Genomic DNA, 20,443 nt, shown 5'->3' on the forward strand with positions numbered 1-20,443 from the left:
CTTCTCTGGCTCGTAACAAACTCTTGATTACACTGGCGATCGTACGGGAATACATTTACGTGTTTGATAAAGAACGAGTCGTGTAGTAAAAACAGAGCGTTTCAACTAGTTGACGACTCGTTGCGCTGGAATGTGTATTGTTTTATTATTTCAAACGAAATTGCCGTAGCACCTAAAGCACCGGGAATAAAACGACAGAAGTCACGGCGAGGTGCACACACCAGCAGAGTTTCATGGCGGCATGGCTTTCGGGAGGGGATCGGGAGCTCACGCTCGTAGATGAGACTAGTTTCGGGTGGTTTATATTGGACGTGCCCAAAATTCAAGGCTGACGGCTGAAATGAAAATGGGTGAAAGGAAGGAAAAAGAAGGGGATGGTTTTTGTTTCTTTTGTTCTGCTAGTTCAATTCGCCGGTCATCGTTCGATCCTTTTTTTTCCCCGTCCCGTTTGTTCAATTATGAGTTGCTGTTGACAACAACAGTTTATGTCAAACGACCGCTAGATGTCTACAGATGGGACTTTTTCTCCCCGTTTTCCTAGGCCCACGAGACGTACATATTTCGTATGCAGACCATAATTCCATCCATATTGAAAACGTACAAAAGCATTAGGGAAGAAGAATGAGTTGTCTACCACTTCAGATGATTACAATTTCCAGCAGGAGCTTTTGTTTTGTTTTCATTGTATGGTGAGAGAAACTAACATTCCGTGTGTGACAGGAAAGTTGGGGCGAAACTAATCCAGTAATTGCCTTTTCCCTCGGAAGACACACAAAGAGTGGCATGAGAAAAGCTCATCATCGCTAATGAAAAGCAGCTGGAAAGGAGTCATTATGTCATAGGAAAATGCCAAACTTGTCAGCGCAGGAGACCAAGCAAAAAAGATTTCGTCGCGTTTTTTGTTTGTACTACGCACTGCACTTTTTATTGTCATCTTTTCGGCCGTCATCATCCACCGCTGCTGGCCACATACATAAACAATCAATGGAAATTGAAACAATTTTGATCCTCACCCCCCATTCGTTCACCAACCCACATCCCCACATTTTGCGTGTAACACGTATGCGCTCGTCTTTACGCGATATATCATCATATATTTAATATGTATACTTGTATGTCACAGACGCGAGAGAGAGAGAGACAATAGGGGCGGAAAGTTTCAAAGAAACCAACAAAAAAAAGTCAAGGCCAGAAGACCAAGTCTCGTTGCCAAAAAAGAAAAAAATGATAATTTCCAAAATACAGAAGACAAAAGAAGAAGAGATGGTCTCCACTGGCGCGCGTAAGTATCATATTCTCTGAGACGAAACATTTCACGACTGCGTGACACGTACGGAAGAGGGAACGGACTTGTGAGCAGCTCGGTTGGCAGTTTTGACTCGACACACACACACACACACGTGGGCTCACACCTGGAACCGACCGAGACGACACACACACACACACACACAAAGACACGCGTAAATGACAAACCAGACACACAAGACGCTAGACGATCCGCAGCATCCGCCAACAAGTGCAAAACAAACAAAAAAAAAAAAAGAGAAATCAGAAACAAATCCCCATACATTCCATTGATTATGTACCCCATCATTAATCATCAAAGTGCAAGGGTCTACAGCAAAATTGGATAGCCCGCTGCCATCACCGAATCTCACGGAAAACTAAAAATTGGGGGGGAATTCAACAAATCGATGTGACATTTTTTGTGTGGATTATAATTGACGGCAAGTGAAAAAAAAACAAACAAAATCAGAAGGGAAGGACTGAAGGTCAGCCCGAATGTCCAGGAAAAGAAAACGGGCTGGACCGATATTACCATCACAGTGAAAAGAAGATTTCGATCAAAATTTCGGGAGAGAATTTCAGAAGAGTAGAACGACATGATTTTCAACACGCTCAACGGAGGGGAAGTAAAAAAAAAAAAAAAAAAAAGGGATTCTAAATAAATGGAAACGTGAGAACAACGGTGGAGGGGGGGGGGGAGGATGTTAATCTTTTTTTTTTTGTTTTTTGTTTTTAATTTTTTTAAATATGATAAATTGAAACGTAAGAAGGGCCGAGCTGAACAACACGAGTGTCGCGTTACAAGACGGGAGAGTTTTATTATAATTTTCTTTTTTTTTTGCGGGTTCTCCACCGACGGACTTTAAATCTTGTGAACCTCATTTTCGTTAAGTCTGATGCGAGTTGTCGCATGGCCAATCCTACGCGACTGGCACTGCCATCTAGAGCAGCATCGATTGACGTCTTGTTTTCGAATTGTTTCCATGACTCGACGGCCGATATCCTGGATCTCTCGTTAACTGGATCCCTTGGCAGGTGAAAATCGAAGCGACTGCAAACATCAATAAATAAATGATGAGCACACAACAGTCGGTTCAGCTGTAAAAAAACACGTTAAAGATTTACCGTCCGGAATTTTGTGCACCATCGATCCCAACGACCGAAAGTACGGATGGCGCATTGCATCTTGAGCTGAGATCCGCTTTTTGGCTTCATACTGCGCAGCAAAGGAGAATACGGAAGAATGTGAGTAGGAATAAATTCAATTCAATTAAAAAGAAAAGAGAACGGAATATGGAGGTGTGTGTGTGTGCCTGGGCCTTACAGAAAGGAACTTGTTCAAAAGATCGAGTCCGTCGCCGTCCAGCCGAGGTGCTCTGTGGATCAGGGACTGCGGACTGCAATGGTCAAAGCGATACGACAAGAAATCCTCGTTGCTCTGAATGCCCGACCACGTCTCCTCTGTCGGAGTCCCTGTGGAACGTCGGAAAGAAAAAACACAATTCGTATAGTACGCCAGATGTAAATGTCTTTCATAGATGTCAAAGTTAAACACACAAGTTGACATCACAAAATGATAATCTTATCTTACCCAACAGACTGAAAATCAACTGCAGCTGGTCCTCGACAGTTGAGCCGGGGAAAAGAGGCCGACCGCTCGCCATTTCAAAGAAGATACACCCTACACCCCTGCAATAGACAATTTTTCAAGTTTTTTTTTAAATCACATCATTTTCTGCGTGGACTTGCGGGTAGAGAGCGCCCTGATTTGCAAAGGTTTCCATAACAACGGCTTAGACAATCAATAAGTGTTTATACTCAACGAACGAGGGGTGGGTGGTGGAATAGAAGAGAAAACAGTGACGGAGAAAGGTAGGTAAACAAGAGGGGGGGAGAAGACGCCAAGAAAGAAAGAAAAAAAAAATAATAACGTAGAAATCAGAGGAGAATGTAATACCACATGTCGATGGGGGTAGAATATTCGGTGGATCCGAGCAAAACGTCGGGAGGGCGATACCAGAGCGTCACTACTTCGTTTGAATAGGTTTTAGTCGGCACGGATTTAGCTCGAGCCAGCCCAAAGTCGGCCAACTGCATCAAGATAAACAACAATTAGTAAAGCACACACACACACACACATATAGTACATTTGTATATAGATAGACGGCCAGAACTCTCTTACGTGGAAATCAATGCCAAACAGCCATTTTTATTAAGAAAACAAAAACAAAAAAAGGAACCGACCCAAACTGGCAAAACTGAATAAAAGCAAGTCAATTTGCATAGAACGTGACCAAGAATGATTTTTGCTTTTCCCTTCAAAAACTAAAGTCGCTAACATTCTAGACATTTTTGGGGCCACTTCTCTCAGTCTCCATATTTGTGTTATTTCTCTATTTAAATACGCCTTTGAAAAGCTTTTGAAATAAAGAAAAAAAGAACCGAACAAAGGAGAAGGGACGTGTTTGACGACCTGAAACAAGTGAAAATGCAAAGAAAACAAAAAAACAGAATCAAACCTTGAGTTCGCCTTTGTCATTGATGAGCAAATTTTGCGGTTTGAGATCGCGATGGAGGATACGGCGACGGTGACAGTAGGCAAGTCCTCTCAGAAGCTGAAAGAGGAAGATCTACAAGAATCAATGATAACAAGTGAATCCAAAAATGATTATTCCCTTTCTTTTGATTGCGTCAACGCATAAAACAATTCGACTGACTTTGACGTTGTTCATGCTGAGAATGCTGCCACAGTCGTCCATGTACTGCTTCAGGTCCTTCTCCAGGTACTCAAAGACGAGCGTCAATGACTTTTCCGTGTGCACAATATCGTGCAACGTCACTAAACACATACACACAATTCAGAAACTAAAGTTTAATTTGGGTCATTTGAAAAAAGAAAAAAAAAAAAAGCCACTAGAGCAAGTTGGACATCAATCTTTATGGAAGATTCAATTAGGACGAGGATGGGGAATTACACGCTGGACCGGTGATGAAAGCTTGTCCGGAATAGGATATTGGATAGTAATCACACAGACACACAGACACAAAAAGAAGAAGAGGACTAAAATGTATGCTGCAACATTTGGGGAGGGGTTGGAAAAGACTCTCCTTCAACCCAGCCCCACTCTATGGGTTGTGGCGAGTAAATTAGTCTAGCCCAATCAGTTTCACTATCGATTGATGTCCTAGACTGGTACTCTCTTCGCAACTTTGCGCGATCAATGAACCATAAATCAGACTGACACACTTTACAGGCCGAAACTGTTGGCCATTACTTTGGATTACACGATCAGCGCGATATTTTATGACACACACACACACACACTCATAATTCGCTTTTATGGAGACAAAGTTCACCCCTCCCCCACCAAAAAAGAAACAAAGTGGACCATTTGAATGCATTTGTTTCTACAATCTCATCGGTTCAAATGCGAATCGGAAAATGAACTGTGCCAACCCGTTTTTCGGTGAAGTTTACTTTTAATTTATTAAAAAAAAAAAAACCCAACCCCAAAGTCTCCCCTCCTCTTACATCATAACGGATGGGGGGAGTCAAAGAGAACTCGGTTTCAAAGTTTCAGCTTCGAAACAACCGGATCGATAGGGGCGGTTAGCTTCTTCACAGCTGAGCTTACGATGAGAGTTCGTGATTGGATTCACGGAGCCAACGTTTTCGACGAGAAGCCGAAATGAGATTTTTTTAAAATCCAATTCAGATGGTGTAGAAGAGAAAAAAATAGAAAATGATTGCTTACCAATATTTGCGTGGCGCAAGTCTTTGAGGAGGGAAACCTCTCGGATGGCGGTGCACGGTGCTCCCTCTTCGTGTTCGAGCCGAATCTCTTTGAGGGCCACCAGGTTGTCCGTCAGCCTCGACTTGCCTTTGTAGACGGTGGCGTACGTTCCCTGTGCGCAAGAAAGAGAGGCTATATAGATGAATACATCTCCGTCGAGTACCGACTGCCCGTTCTCGGGCCAAAGACGAACAATGGGAAACAACAGGACGTGATGGCCTCGAGCAGCGTCAGCACGACGGCCAGCTGCTATCCCCAGCAGAATAGTCACCTTAAGGCAACCCCCCCCCTCCAAAAGTACAAACAAGATCTCTTCACATACACAGAGAGAGAGAGAAAAAGGGACCCATCCATCAGACTACGCCATTTGAAAAAAAGAAAAGAAAAAGAGATGCCCGAAATTGGTCACGTCAGTTTTACACACAGAAAAACGTTCGTCCTTTTTTTTTCTTTCAAGGATTCCCTCCGTATCGCCCCGACTTCCGCTAATTCCTTTGCAAATCTTTGATTGGGCCGATTGCCAAACCAAATTTCACTGGAACGCCAAACACAAAAAACTGAGATCGGGGCACTGAAATAGGAAAAGTGTCGAGATCTAACCCGTAGCTGGCCGGGGGCCGGCTATAGATAGACTAGCAGGAAACAAACTTACGTACACTAAACTCCCCCCCTGATTCCGATACACTTCCCAATGGGCCTTAATAAAAGAAAGTTAAAAAAAAAAAAACAAAACAAAACATGAACTGACCTCTCCTAATTTGTCGAGTTTCGTGTAGGTCTCCATGCGGCCGAAACCGATTTCAGAGAGGGACTGTCTCCGGTTGGTCCGCGTCAACGGTCCGTCGAAGATGGGACTACTGCTCGACTGTTTGGCCAGGAAGGATTCCGGTATCCGCAAATCGGCCGGCAACGACAAACGTTTGCTGATGTCTTGCTGCTTAAGCGATTCAATCAAAATATTAAAAAATTAAAATCAAATCAAAATAAATCTTAAGAATGAAAAGAAAAAAAGACGCAAAAAAATAAACAAACCTCGCTGAGACGGCGATTCTTTTGGCGCATTTTGACAGGTGACGTGACGTCAGGATCCGAGGCCAGAGAAACTTCCTCAGATTCGCCATCGGAGCCGATCCTGGGATGTTCATGCAACACACCTGCCAGTCAAAAATATCGATGCGTTAGTCTTCTCCGCTTTGTTTTGGAAAGTTGAATTCATTAACGAGCATCAAACCAACACGATGAATTGCCCGGATGGTAACAGTTTGGTCACTAGCTACTCGTACCAGACAGACTAATAATAGTCAAGGAAAAAGAAGGGGAGAGAATTCCTCCTTGCCGTTTCGTTTTGTGTGTGTGTGTGTGTGTTAACGAGCCGCCATTCACGGTGGGCCGAAAATAAACGCTCGCCCCCCCTAAAATAAGGGGGGAGAGACTGGTGATGGGGTGTGCATGTTGGAGGAAGCCAATGGCCTCGACCAAGTAAAAGAACCGAGTCGACGTCGGGGTTTTAGGTTTTATTCCCAACAAAAGATGGTCAATAGCTCGTCAATGTTGTGTTACGCCTGAATGACGACCCGTCCCGCCCCCCTCCCTTGCACGAGCAAAGATGCCAAAACGCACGAACGGCGCGTTTTCCTCATCAAAAGTTCTTTGCAATCTTCGACCACATATATAGAAACTCCCTTTTCTTTCTTTGTGTGTGTCTTTGTGCAAGTCCGGTGACGTCAAAGTTGTTCGTTTTTCATATCAATCGGCAATCACGCAATAGCCTGAAAACGGGAAACAGTCCAATTTCAGGAAATCAAAACAAGGAAAGATCAAAAAAAAAAGCTGGCCAACCCTGTTCAACTTGACGGACCGGCTTTAATGCATCTGTTTAACCCGTTATGCGGAACAGCGAGTCGTTTCTATTAGATCTATCAAAACAATTAAGCCATAAATCAATCGCAAAAAGAAACAAAAACAAATCGATTTCCGACTCGGTCACGAAAAGCCCCTCCACTTTCTACATTTGTACACATCAAATATTGACCATCGTCACGAAGAAGAAGAAATGGCATGAGCCAACGAAGAGAAGAAGGAGGATACGCAAAGTTCTGTTTGGCCAGCAAACAGATGCCACTGTTGACCAAACACGGTATATACTTCGTGACGTCCATCTTCCAATAATAAATCGCTCTTGTTTGAAATAGATTTTTTTTTTTTTCCTTTTTTGAAAAAAAAATGCCCTTCTTGTTTGGCTACTTTTTTTTTAAAATCCCCTCCCTCAAGGCACCGAAGGCGATTAAGTGCCGGAGAGATCGGCCCAGCTGCCATGTGTTACTTGGCCAGTGTTTCACATCGTTCACTCCGCACACTTGAACCGTTCAAAATTATTTAAAAAAAAAACATAGTAAAAACTAAAATAAATAAAATAAACATTTTTCTTATTGAATCGACGGCAACAAACTATTGCACTCGCTTTGTTTTGTTGCGTGTCGCGTTTCGTTCCAACCTTCCCGGCTCGTCCAACGTTAGACGGTTGCGGGTCACACAAAAGCAGGTGAGAATGAAAAGAGAAAATTGAAGGACCTAGGCCAGTTGTGTTGTCGGGACAGGGCGACGTGGACGACGAAGACGAAGAGGACGATGTGCAATCGGAACGCGGTCGCGGGATGAAAAGGGAGAGGACACGCTCTTGGTAGTTGTGGCACGACGGAGACGTGGCCGGAGACGAATCCATTTGGCTGCAACAGTCGTCAAACTCTTCGGAGGAAGATCGACGCGACGCCAGCGATAAAGTGGACTGTGTCAATTTGGAACGCGACAGTGAAAACATGACTGGTCGACGGGCACTTCAGATACTGAACGAAACCAACGGAATCGCGTTGGCTTTTTATGCTGGCCGCCGTGTGAGCAGAAAAATGGCCAAAATGAAACCCTCCCAATGAAAGAATGGAGCTCACATCACGTGGCACGTGGCTATACCACCGTCGAGTATTAACGTGTTAAGTTGGCCGAACGCACGTGAATCACGTTTGGGTTTTTTTTTTTTTCCCTTTTTCGCTGTAAGCTCTCTCGGCTGGACGTCCGAACACGTGTGCGCAGTTGAAACAAATTAGCATCACATGTATTTTTATTTTTTATTTATTTATCTATTTTTTTAAAGGGGAAAACATATTTCCCACATCGGAATGAAAATGTTTAAGACATTTTTTTTTTGGGAGGGGGGCATCCATCGAATTAAAAAAAAAAAGACATGAAAGTGATCAGATTCAGGCCGGCTTATCTCGTTCTTTCACGTGAAGAACTAATCACGCGGCCTCGTACGGAAATGGCCAATCATCCAAAAAGCTTTGGGCTCATCCCCGAATCGCAAATCAGACGGGTCGGATGGAAACGGGCGCCTTAAAATTAAAAAAAGAAAAAAGGGATAAACAGGAAGTCCATTTCTGGTTTACAGTGTTTCCCCGTGAGCTTCAATCTGTCAGCACGTTCATCGTGGAAGAGCTGTTCGATGTCGACATCTTGCCGCTACTTATTCAGACATCACCGGCATGAGCGCGAGAACATTTGCATAACGGAATGCAAGTCGAAGCTGTGACAAACGCTGATGGATTTTAGTTTTTCTTTTTTTATTCTTAGGATTCCATTCGGTATGTCAACGTTGGGGTAGACGTCATCATAGGCTACGAGAAGGCATTCACGATCCCGTTCTCGTGCACCACGTGATTGACGGAAGGCAGAGGGGAAAAAAAACAAACAAAACAAACACAAACGGATCACGTCCAACATTGCCGGACCGGAGATGGAAAAGCGTGTTGGGACTAGTGAAGCAAGACCACTTGGCATCCAGCCATTCGGATCGATCGATCCTTTCCCCCCCCTCCCCAAGAGTGTCGTCAACTTTGAAAATGGCGCACCCTGTCGTTTCTTTTGCACGCACAAGAAAACTCTTTTTTTTTTAAACAAATAAAATAAAAAGGGAGAAGCAAATAACTTTTATTTTAGGAAACGATCCTCTACTTCTTCTTTCCATATGATCCCTTAGGCAAATGAGTTTCGTCTCTCAACACGTGAACAGAAAAAAAAAAAATTCACGTTTAAATTTAATTTAAAACATCCGAGACGTAGACGCGCAATCAAAACACCGAGAATGGCGCCTGGGGCTTCTTCATTAAGCAGAGGGATTCAATCACCGTAGGAGGCGACTCGATGGCAATCAAAACGTCATCACAAAGTTCAAAGAACACCAACAACTTGAAAAATCCAGTCTGAAATGATCCGACCCTTAATTCATCGTTAGTTTCTCTGAGCGTGAGAAGAAGATCCTCAGGCGCTGTTGCGCTTTTTTTCTTCCCCGATTGCTCAACAACAAACAAAAAAAAAGGCTGTCAAAACTCTGCCAGGCTTCGTTTAAAAATAACGGCGAGTTAACAGACAGACGCACATGAGAAAAAAAAAAGTAGATGATACTTGAAAGACTAGAGATCAATGGAAGATCCGCCTGGAGCACGTACTCCACGTTTAAGGATGAAGTAACAGAGAAGGACTTGATAATTGAACGCAATATAGCAGTCGAAAGAAACGGGGGACAAGAAAGAAAGAAAGAAAGAGACTGTAACCTAATCCGGCAGAATAATGATTGCACTAGCCCGGCAGACACGTACTCTCCCCCAAGCCCCCCCCTTAACTATTACGTTCTTACATTGTTGTCTGCCTAAATGTGTACATGGCAATGAATACAGCAGAGCAAAGGAGGGGGGTTCCGGTGAATAATACAGAGAAGAAAAAAAAGGGGGGGAGCGGACATGAAAGACAAACCGGTATATATATATATAACATGAACGGACACCAGATAACAAGACGTTGAGGACGTCTAGTGATCGACGTCAGAGTCAGGTCCGCGACGCCAGAACAACAATGGCGCAATTCAATACGAGGGATAACAAAAGAGATAAAAAAATATATATATATATATGCTGGGTTGTCATTCTAGATTTTCCAATGACGTCATTCTAACTTAATCATGTTCAATGACAGCCAGGCGTGATGCCCGTGGGGGTGGGGGAGCTGAACGAAATTCAATTGTACATCCCCGAGGGGAGATTTAAAAAGGCAGCGACACGAAGCGTCGTTACATTTCTTCGCCCTGTAGCTGCCAGACCTACCACCCCCCACCCCCACCCCACCCCTTATCCAAAGAGTCTACCTTCTATTATTGCGTCGCTCTCGGTGATTGAATGACATCCGAAATGAGAGTCAGGAAATTCAATTTTCACATTTCATCGTCGAGAAAAGTTGACTTTCCAATCTCCATGTTTTCATATCGACTTTTCCTATTCTGACAGAGTTTGTATGCAAACATCCGTTTGGCCACGATCATTGCCGGCATTCATTCGAGCGTCGTCTGATAAGGGCGTAAGGCAACGGAGACGATACAACACGAAATGCTCAACATCAAAATAATCTAGAAAGATGGATGGCTTTCTGGGGTGTGGCGTCTCTACAAACCGGATGCTTGCTGCTACCACACGGTTATTTAAAAAATAAAAATAAAAAATTCGGTTGTGGCTCTTATTATCTGCACGGCGGGGGGGAAATATCTGAGCTTGGATCTTCAATATTCCAAACAAAAGGCATTTGGTTTCTGATTTTCGTTTCTCAAAGTCAATGGTTCCGTCACGCGGTCCATTAGCAAAGTATACAGACCACAACAACGTGTAGGCTTAAACAGGGTCGCCAACAGAGGTGCTGGAATGTGGCACACACACACACACACACACACAGACAAAAGGAGGCTAGGCTTGAAAATGTCGCTTTACTATTCTTGTCTTCTTAGTTAACATCAGAATCCAGAAATCGATCGACTACAACAATGGGGCCCGTCGAACACGATCGTCCTATCCAGGTCATCTAACGCTCCGGTGATCGATGTGTCCTCTGTTTCTCCCCCCCCACCCCCAAAAAGATTTCCTATTTTTACTCATTTGTTTGCTTTTATTTTGCCTTTGCGAAATTTCAAGTGTAAATCATTATCTGTGCTACTAAAGGTCTTGAATGTCATTTCCAGATGAATGGAACCCTTTTCAGGTTCAAAGCCATTTTCATTGTCAGGTGAATCTTTGAAAAAAAAAAAAAAAAAATCTTTTGGCCAGAATCGACAACCGAATGACGGATGGCATTTTCTTTTTCCATGCTCCCATTACATCTAGATCAACAATAATAAGCAGCCCGAGGGCTTTCTGCATCATTCCAGTCGATCAAGGTTGACGTCTGCGACTGTCACCCCAATCGTCTCCAGCCTTTTTTCTTTCCGGCTTCATCTGTCAGAGGATCTAGGCAAAAACACACACACACAGACTATCCAAACAAGAAAAAGTAGGATATCACTCCCTTCCTTTCGCATTGGTAAACATCAATAAAGAGAAAAGATAACATGTTTCAGCAATGGCGCTCGCTTTCCTCATCACGGCTCACCTACTACTTACCCTACGCTTCTCCACACACACAAAAACAAATGAAAAGCGTAGGCGAAAACTGAAACTCAAATCGGGACACGAAATTCTTATCTGCAGCGCGCACTGTTGCCCAACGAGCTCCACACAAAATAATAGATAAAAAGAAAAAAGAAAAACACTAATTCTTCATTTAGAAGGCGAGAAATGAGAACGAATCCGATAACGGAGGGTCGGGAGTGTCATCGTTGCATAATGTTTTTTGTTGTTTTTTTTTTTATCATTTCTTTTTTTAAAAGAGGGGACGATAAAACGCGATAAAAAAGGAAAATGTCGTTTGCAAGATTAATGGGATCGTTCAAAGGGGATTGCACTACATTATGATGGGAAAGGATCAACTGTATGGCAACAGTTTTTCGGCTAAACTGCCAGGTGGATTTTGATCCATCCCCACATTTCGAACAAGATCGATACGGGAACAATAACGAAGACAAGAAAAAAAAAAGAAACAACAAAGAGGTGGTTGAACCTGAACAACTCGTGCGGAATAATATCGTTTGATCGACAGTTGCCTGGCCAGAATTCCCATCCCTTTCCCCCATATACATCAATATTTACGTTTACATGCTCATCTTTTTTATGTTTATCTACACACATTTTTCGTGTTGGTTGGAGGCTAGTCTTTTCGTACTCGCCTTGAATACGAAAACTGTTTAGATGCACGGACAAAACGAGGCTCAAAACAGCCCTCCAATGAGCGTAAGCTTCTCAAAAGAAGAGAGGCTTTGAGGATGCTGCGCTCGCATATAAGCCTCGCATGAATAATGCCGGACAACACGGGCGGGGAGGCCTTGGTCGCTTCTGCCAACCAAAGTCCCATGGTAATCCGCGCATTTCTTTCTCGTATCGACGAGATGAAGACCTAGTGTCAATAGACCGACCTACAACTTTTTGGGGGCCAATATCGTGGACCACATTTGAGGCTCAAGTTCCTTGACCGACATGCAGCAGCGAGTGACTCCTTTTTGGCCCCATGTACGTTTTCATACAACTTCCCTTTTCCACTGAGCTCTTTTGTGTGTGCGTGTGTTGGAAAATTTCACTTGGCTGAAACTGTGGGGCCCTGGCTGTCAAAGTTTATCGGACCGTAAGAGCCCCGGCTCCTTAATTCCCCCCCCCCTTGCCTTAACTTTAATAAACTTTTAAAAGAACTTTCAACGTTTTCTAATGAGAAATCTTGCCGTACGTCCCTGTGCGTTCGATTCAAAAGAAATGTAAATCTCCTTTGCAAGAGAATTTCAGCTTTTGCCAAGATGAAAACGGAATGCGGAATTCCGTACAACCCTGCCAAACCGTGACTCTTTCCATCTGTTTTCCCTCCGCCCGCCCGCCCCCTTTTTTTCTCGGTAGAAAGAAGCAAAACAAAAAAAAAAACCTTCGCAAAACCGCATCGAACCGGAGGGCGTCAAAAGACGCGGGCCGTCAGTGAACGGTAAATGGAAAGGATTTCGGTGTCGTTTCGGTCTGGCCAGATTCTTTTTTGTTGTCGTCTTCCAGTAGACACGAATCGAATTCGAATCCGAGTATCGATCTGAAAGCCTTATTTTCAAACGATGGGGACAACGGAGATACCGTCCAAATGACGTCAGACGAACGTGGGCAAGCCCATCATCTTACCGAGAGTGAAGCTGCGCGTCGTGTTATTATTGGCGACGGCGTTGTTGGTGCAGTTGGCGGCAGCAGCGGCGGCTGCCACGGCGGCAGCTTTACGGCGGCCCCGTCCCCTGGAACCCAACGAAGCGAACCAGTGGCCGATTTTGTGGCCGCCCACAGTCGACCACGACATCTCATCCATGGCCACAACCGACGAGACGACGCTCACTTCCGCCAGTTGAGGCATGTCCAGATGTTGACAACAATCAATTTCACTTTGATGCGCTCTTTTCGATCATCAACTGAAACAACAAACAACACGAGCACCCAGCAGAGCTACTTGTTTCTTGTTGCTACACGACAAAGAAACGATGCCTTCCTTTGTTTTTGTTTTATTCAACACTTGACGTTGCTCAGCCAATGGCAATACGTCCTTGGCGAGCGTTCTAATCGACACACACACACAGAAGAAAACAAAAAAACAGTCAAATGTTGCTTTTTCCTACTAGAAACATGTGACCTTTAGACTAGGCACGCTACGTCGTTCACGAACGAAACAAATTCGACAACGCTCTACAAGACTATACACACTCCCCAGCTGCAACTGGCATCTGGCTCTCCCTTCTCGCATCTTCTTATACAGCAAGAAAAAAAAAAGAACTCTAGAACTCTAGAGAGAGATCAAGGGGCGGAGTTTCTTCCGCAGAAGAGGCCCAAGACACGCTACCCCGCAGCGTTCCATTAGGGCGTATCTACAAGTTTGCCGACAGCCATCTAGCGAGAGATTCCATAGGGACACATTGGCGACGACATCCGTAAAACAAAAAATAAACTGCGTGTAACTAATGTTTTAAGGCCGTACCTGGCGATAACTTCCCCTTTGGCTTAAAGAAATATTTTTTTTTTCTCTCTCGTCTCAAGGTCGAATGAAAATCCACGAGTTTCCGTTTCCAAAGAAAATCGCACCGTTTTATCCTCCCTCTTAAGTGACATCACAAGTCCAAGTTACGAAATTGTCACCCACCCCTTACAGACTGGTATGGTCAAACAAGCAAAAAAATAAAATAAAATAAAAAACAAAAGTAAAACTCGTCCAACATCAGACCGAGTGCAAAAATCGACATGGTCAAATGATGGGATTACATGTTGCAAGCTAGTGCCTCATACTGCGACAATCACGCGACCTGGTTATTTTCCTTCCTTTTTCTTTTTACATCGTAAATATTGCGAGGCTACGGTGGTGAGATAAGATAACTCCTTGAACTTAAACAAGATTACGCAGAACTATTTACGATGCAGACAAGGAGGTCTCTCAGTGGGAGATTATCTCGTTTTATCGTTGGCGGATTCACGCTGGTCGGAATTGCAACACTATGGGCATTTCCAGAGTTTCGACGAATAAAATAGATCACCTCTCTTTTATGCGCACAACGTTTGGCCTGAATACCGACATTCTACCCGGAAAATGCAAAAACAAAATGCATTCATTTCAGGGATTTCCAGCAGACCCAAATAGCTATTCTTTTTTTCACCTTAAAGATAATCGTGCTCTTTGGTGAAGTTGATATGCAGGTTTCAGCAAAATTTAATACGAAACTGAATGACCGGAAAATCATGGAAGATGTTCTGGACTAGATTCACTACCCTATCAGAGATTGAGTCACCGCCAGGTCTCACCAAGATAGAAGAATCAAATCAATAAATGGCAAGGTAATGTTCCTACCTGGCCTGTGGTTGACGTCAATAATTCGTGAGTGAGAGAGTGATAGTCTCCTGTGGTTTTTTGTGAAGGTTGACGTATGGTGCATCCCTGAATGAAGGATAAGCAAGTTGGAATACATTAATTTCTTAAATGATGTGACTAAATAACTGACATTTAATTTTCACTATTACCATTATTTTTCACTTCACCATTGCTTTCTTCTATGGTCAAATGTTCAGCCAACTCTGACAGTGAGCTCTCGATGCTGAAACGGAAAGTCTGGGAAAGTCGTCGGCGTATCTTCTTGAGGCTCATTGTAGAAATTCTCGGTCAGCACAATCCAACACAGTACAACACAAATCACTCACACAACTCGAAAAGGACAAAAGCAAAATATTTCACTAAACTACAAAAGGAAGAGGAATTTCCTAAACTTTACTTGACATGTACAATGGAATCACAGATCTGAGTAAGGACAATAATCAGTGTTCAAGGGCATCGACATGCTTGCAACATTACAGCAGTGTTTATCAGCCATTTGGCTGTACACCCAAAGCTGACATCTAGTGAAATTTTTTGGGCATGCGACTTGTAGCCACCTAGCGGTAAAATTGCTGGTTAAGGTCTAAATCACGAGAGCGATGCAGCATAACGTGAAATCCCAGAAACGCATGATTTTTTATGCATACCGTGGCTAACCATAGCTATACCTATACTACCAAGGCACATGAAGGATTTCGATAGATCGAAGATCGCGATTTTTAAATATCCAGATGAGCCAAGGTATGACGGAAACTTCCTCCGCTAGCTCCTTCCTGATTTTATCGTTGTATTTATATGTTAAAGAGAGGAATCTATATGGTAAAGAGAGTTATTTTTCTATGCCACTACTTACGTAATGTCAACACCGACGACATTTCAGTCGAAAAACATTTTTTGTTCAATTTCGTCAACATGGAACCCACAAAGGTAGCCATTGCGTTTAGTCATTTAAACACTTGCTTCATATACTGCGCTAGATTGTAATCATCTTTTAGAAAAGAGCTGATAAGCTTTCAATTAGTCTCTCTTTGATGAATTTTTAGAAAATGGCAATTTAAAATTGAACACATGAACAGGATCTAGCATTTGGTAGGCTAAAGAAATTCTCTCAACGTAAACGGTGTCTAGCAGTCGACGCAGGACAGCTAGAGGCCCTAACCGCCTAAGTTTACATGATGTTACGAAACTTGCGATGTGAACACTTTCTCCGATTAGAAAGAAATATAAGGAAATTTATCCTCTCCATCTTGCTAACATTTGTGTGTTTTTTTTAAATCATGAATCTTAAAAAAATTATGATTTGTCAAATCGTCCCTAGAAGACGAACACTTGCCACTAAGACTGGCAACTCCGGTTTGATCATTCCCGCCAAATTCCATCATTCGCAATCCTCATGGTTCTTTGTGACATTCTTTGTTGCTTCGCCGTACTACTGGAGATTAGACCTCTTGGTGTCTGTGGCGGTTATTTCGTTTTTGTATCAACAATATTTCTTTACTATTAGTCTTAGCCACGATTCTGCGTATCTTGTGCACGCAAAGAAATATTTTTTCGCGTGAAATCGCTAAAATAAAAAAATCAGCGCGATGTCGGTAAGTTTTGTTTGTGTTTATGTATTGTTGCATTACATATTTTAAGTACGAAAGTTCTTTACAGGATTATAATGCAGCTTCACCTCCACCGATGAGCGTATCCTCGTTGGAGCCTGCCACTCCATCCAGTCGTAGAGCAGGAAGAAGGGTTAGGTCACAGTCAAGAGCCTCTGCAACAAGTGTTGAAACAGGAATCACTACTGGGGGAGCAGCAGGCTCAGTTGCAGATGATGAATTGCCCGAATTTGATGATGAGCAGGATTTGGGTGGAGATGATGATGACAATGCAGTTTTGCAAGAAGATGAAGATGAAGGAGAAGAGCTTTTTGGGGACAACATGGAAGCGTATGAGCTCATTGTTTCACTCTTATGTTTTTGATTTTACATTTCAACAAGGAATTTATTTGAAAATAGAGATTATCGAGCCATTCCGGCCTTGGATCGCTATGATGGAGAAGAATTGGATGAATCTGATTACGATGCTATCTCTGAATCAGGTCGTAGGGAAGCAGAAAGAGCCATGCGCAAGAGAGATCAAGAAATGGGTGTTGGAGACATGCGAAGAGGACTCTTCTACGGTTAGTTACATCTTTCAGGAATATTGATGTTTTTTACATCTAGTTGCTTCTGACAGATGAAAGTGATGAGGATGATGATAGTCGCCCTGCGAGAAAACGTCGTTTGGCTGAACGTGCTGCTGAAGGAATGGAAGTGGAAAATGAACAGGTCTGGACTAGCAGTGTCACATAAAAATATGCTGGGATCTAATTTGTAAAAAAATTCTAGGCTGTTGAATCCATTGAAAATTTGGAAGACATGCAAGGATATTCAGTTAGTGAATGGGTTTCACTTCTTGCACCTCGGATTGAGATTTTAAACCGCTTCAAAAACTTTCTTCGTACTTACACTGATTCCAAAGGAAACGCCATATTTAAGGAGAAAATTCGGCACATGTGCGAAGGTTTGTGTTTCAACTATGGCGTTTGCCAAATGATTTTTGATCGAGTACACTTATTGTTTCTTTCTAGAAAACAAAAGTAGCTTCGAACTGGATTATAACAAGCTTGCATCCGAAGAACATGTCTTGGCTTATTTTTTGCCTGAAGCACCGCTTGAAATGCTGGCCATCTTTGATGAAGCTACTAAAGATATTGTATTGGCAATGTTTCCCCAATATGAGCGCATCGCTAAAGAAATTCACGTTCGTATTACCGATCTACCCCTGGTGGAAGATATTCGCTCCTTGAGACAACTGCATTTGAATCAACTAGTCCGCACTCATGGCGTCGTTACGGCACAGGTATCACCACGCAATATAAAGATGGTTAAATAATCATGTGCTGTATCATCAACTTTATTATTTATTAAGACTGGAGTATTACCACAGCTTTCAGTCGTAAAATATGATTGTAACAAATGTTCCTACGTTCTGGGACCGTTTTCTCAAACCCAAAACAATGAAGTGAAACCCACTTCCTGCCCAGAATGTCAAAGCACTGGTCCCTTTCAGGTATTTTTCATTTTGCGTTGTTATGGTTTACTTTATTTACAGAATTCAAAAAACGTATTTTATTTATTAAATTGTTATTTACAGATCAATATGGAACAAACTGTCTATCAAAACTATCAAAGAGTTACATTGCAAGAAGCTCCAGGTAAAGTGGTAGCTGGTCGTCTACCACGAGCGAAGGATGCCATTCTGCTTGGAGATCTCTGCGACATGTGCAAGCCTGGCGACGAAATAGAGCTCACTGGTGTCTATACGAATAATTATGACGGTTCACTCAACACTGCCCAAGGCTTTCCCGTATTCGCCACCGTCCTTTTGGCCAATCATATCGCTAAAAAGGATGGAGATGCTTCCACCCGTTCTTTAACTGACGAAGATGTCAAAGCAATTATGGCACTCAGCAAAGACGAGCGCATTGCTGAGCGCATTGTTGCAAGTATTGGGCCCTCTATCTACGGTCATAATGTAAGAAATAGCTTCCTTTGATATCTTAACCCATAAAGTAAAGTTGTATTAAATGTTATTCAAAATTTTAGGATATTAAACGGGCGCTAGCCCTAGCTTTATTCGGAGGAGAATCTAAAAACCCAGGGCAAAAGCATCAGGTCCGCGGTGATATCAACGTGTTGATTTGCGGTGATCCCGGTACAGCAAAATCACAATTTCTGAAATATGTTGAGAAGATTGCTCCTCGAGCCGTTTTCACCACCGGCCAAGGTGCTTCCGCTGTCGGTTTAACGGCTTATGTCCAGCGGTCACCCGTCACGCGTGAATGGACCCTTGAAGCCGGTGCCCTTGTTCTAGCGGACAAGGGATTTTGTCTTATTGACGAATTTGACAAAGTAAGTTGAATTTTATTTATATTTTCTATACTGTACGTTTTATAAAATGATGTATTTATTATTAGATGAACGATCAAGATCGAACATCTATCCACGAAGCTATGGAGCAGCAAAGTATTTCAATTTCAAAGGCTGGCATTGTGACGTCTTTACAAGCTCGTTGCTCCGTCATGGCTGCTGCCAATCCTTTGGGCGGGCGCTACGATCCATCAATTACCTTTTCCGAAAATGTGAGAAATCTAATAGATCGTCGTGTTAGAATGTGACACTAACATCTATTTTTGATTTCGCGTAGGTGGATTTGACGGAACCCATTTTATCCCGTTTTGATATCCTATGTGTTGTACGAGATACGGTCGATGCCGTTCAGGATGAATATCTAGCGCGCTTTGTTGTCAATTCGCACATTCGACACCACCCCAATGTCACTGCTTCTGAACAGGTATATTTGTTTTGCATTTTTTAAAAAATCATCAAATTGTCATGCATTGATATTCTCTTATAAGGTGGAAAACGATCCTGTCGACATGAACGATACCAATCTTTCCGGTGTCGAAAAAATTCCTCAAGATCTCCTGCGAAAATACATCACATACGCTCGTGAAAAAATACATCCAAAGTTGCATCAAATCGACCAAGATAAGATTGCGCGTATGTACAGCGATCTCCGAAGAGAGTCAATGGTAAGGTTTCGTTTGATTTGATTTATTTTCTTTTTCAATACGTCATTCCATTGCATCGTAGGCTACTGGCAGCATTCCTATTACCGTTCGTCACATTGAAAGTATGATTCGAATGGCAGAAGCGCATGCTAAGCTCCACTTGCGTGAACATGTCATCGACGATGACGTTAATATGGCCATCCGAGTCATGCTCGAATCTTTCATTGATACTCAAAAGTACTCGGTCATGCGAACGATGCGGAAAGTGAGTTTTTATCAATGATTAATACTGACATTGAAATTGCAATATTTTTCGTTTTCTGTAGACATTTGCTCGTTATCTGGCCTACAAACGAGATAATAACGAATTACTCTTCTTCCTTCTTCGCCAATTGGTCCATGAACAAACAGTTTATTTGCGCAACCGTTTCGATAGCGAGCCGGACACTGTTGAGATTTTAGAATCTGATCTCATCGACCGGGTATAGAATATCGTAATGCATAATTTCGAATAATTTCTAACTGATTTTGAATGTTTGTAGGCTCGCCAAATCAACATACTAAATCTCAAGCCATTCTATGAAAGTGAGATTTTCCAGGCGAATCGGTTCACTCACGACGCGAAAAAGAAAATGATTATTCAGACACTTTGAGCGATTTCAGTTGTAAAACAACTGGACAAACAATTTTGTCCTTTAAACATGTAGATAAATCTTTTCATCATCTTTCCATAATGGGGATGAAAGCTATGGCCGTATTTTTTTTATTATTTTTTTTTTTCTTCATCTTCTTTTCTCTTTTTCTAATATAATTTTTTTTTTTAGGTGATACATCACTCTGTATTACTTAGTACGTATTTATCATGTTTTTACTTGTCATATTAAATGCATGTTCTTCGCCGGTACAGTGTTTTCTTGTTTAT

The 20,443-nt window shown here is 42.6% G+C and overlaps 2 protein-coding genes and 1 long non-coding RNA gene across 5 annotated transcripts; 2 read left to right on the forward strand and 1 right to left on the reverse strand.

Annotated features, from left to right (window-relative positions):
• Positions 1-895: 895 nt before the first annotated feature.
• On the reverse strand, positions 896-15,428 carry LOC116924770 (cyclin-dependent kinase 17). Of its 3 annotated transcripts, XM_032931312.2 has the most exons (12): positions 15,065-15,428; positions 14,895-14,981; positions 6,114-6,235; positions 5,830-6,015; positions 5,043-5,193; positions 4,005-4,126; positions 3,807-3,917; positions 3,245-3,378; positions 2,879-2,976; positions 2,612-2,760; positions 2,413-2,503; positions 896-2,338 (listed from the first exon to the last, which is right to left on the reverse strand). In XM_032931312.2, exons 1-12 carry the CDS (start codon positions 15,186-15,188, stop codon positions 2,229-2,231), a joined length of 1,485 nt encoding a protein of 494 aa, XP_032787203.1. In that variant the 5' UTR covers positions 15,189-15,428; the 3' UTR covers positions 896-2,228. The 3 variants fall into 3 exon arrangements, with proteins under 3 accessions (XP_032787203.1, XP_032787202.1, XP_032787201.1); XM_032931311.2 differs by lacking the exons at positions 14,895-14,981; positions 15,065-15,428 and adding an exon at positions 13,196-13,786; XM_032931310.2 differs by lacking the exons at positions 14,895-14,981; positions 15,065-15,428 and adding an exon at positions 7,653-7,945.
• LOC123473646 lies at positions 14,016-15,029 on the forward strand. Its single transcript, XR_006647585.1, has 2 exons — positions 14,016-14,411; positions 14,471-15,029. It is a non-coding gene; the product is annotated as an uncharacterized LOC123473646 (long non-coding RNA).
• Positions 15,429-16,259: 831 nt separating the features above from the next.
• Positions 16,260-20,425, forward strand: LOC116924764 (DNA replication licensing factor mcm2). The gene is made up of 15 exons (XM_032931300.2): positions 16,260-16,507; positions 16,572-16,852; positions 16,922-17,085; positions 17,142-17,233; positions 17,294-17,468; positions 17,536-17,807; positions 17,877-18,017; positions 18,102-18,482; positions 18,554-18,859; positions 18,925-19,089; positions 19,155-19,301; positions 19,366-19,542; positions 19,604-19,786; positions 19,848-20,003; positions 20,064-20,425. The coding sequence occupies exons 1-15, from the start codon at positions 16,502-16,504 to the stop codon at positions 20,172-20,174; spliced, it is 2,757 nt and encodes a 918-aa protein (XP_032787191.2). The 5' UTR covers positions 16,260-16,501; the 3' UTR covers positions 20,175-20,425.
• The last annotated feature ends 18 nt before the right edge of the window (positions 20,426-20,443 follow it).

The sequence above is a fragment of the Daphnia magna genome, linkage group LG6 (genome assembly GCF_020631705.1).
Source record: "Daphnia magna isolate NIES linkage group LG6, ASM2063170v1.1, whole genome shotgun sequence".
NCBI lineage: Eukaryota > Metazoa > Arthropoda > Branchiopoda > Diplostraca > Daphniidae > Daphnia > Daphnia magna.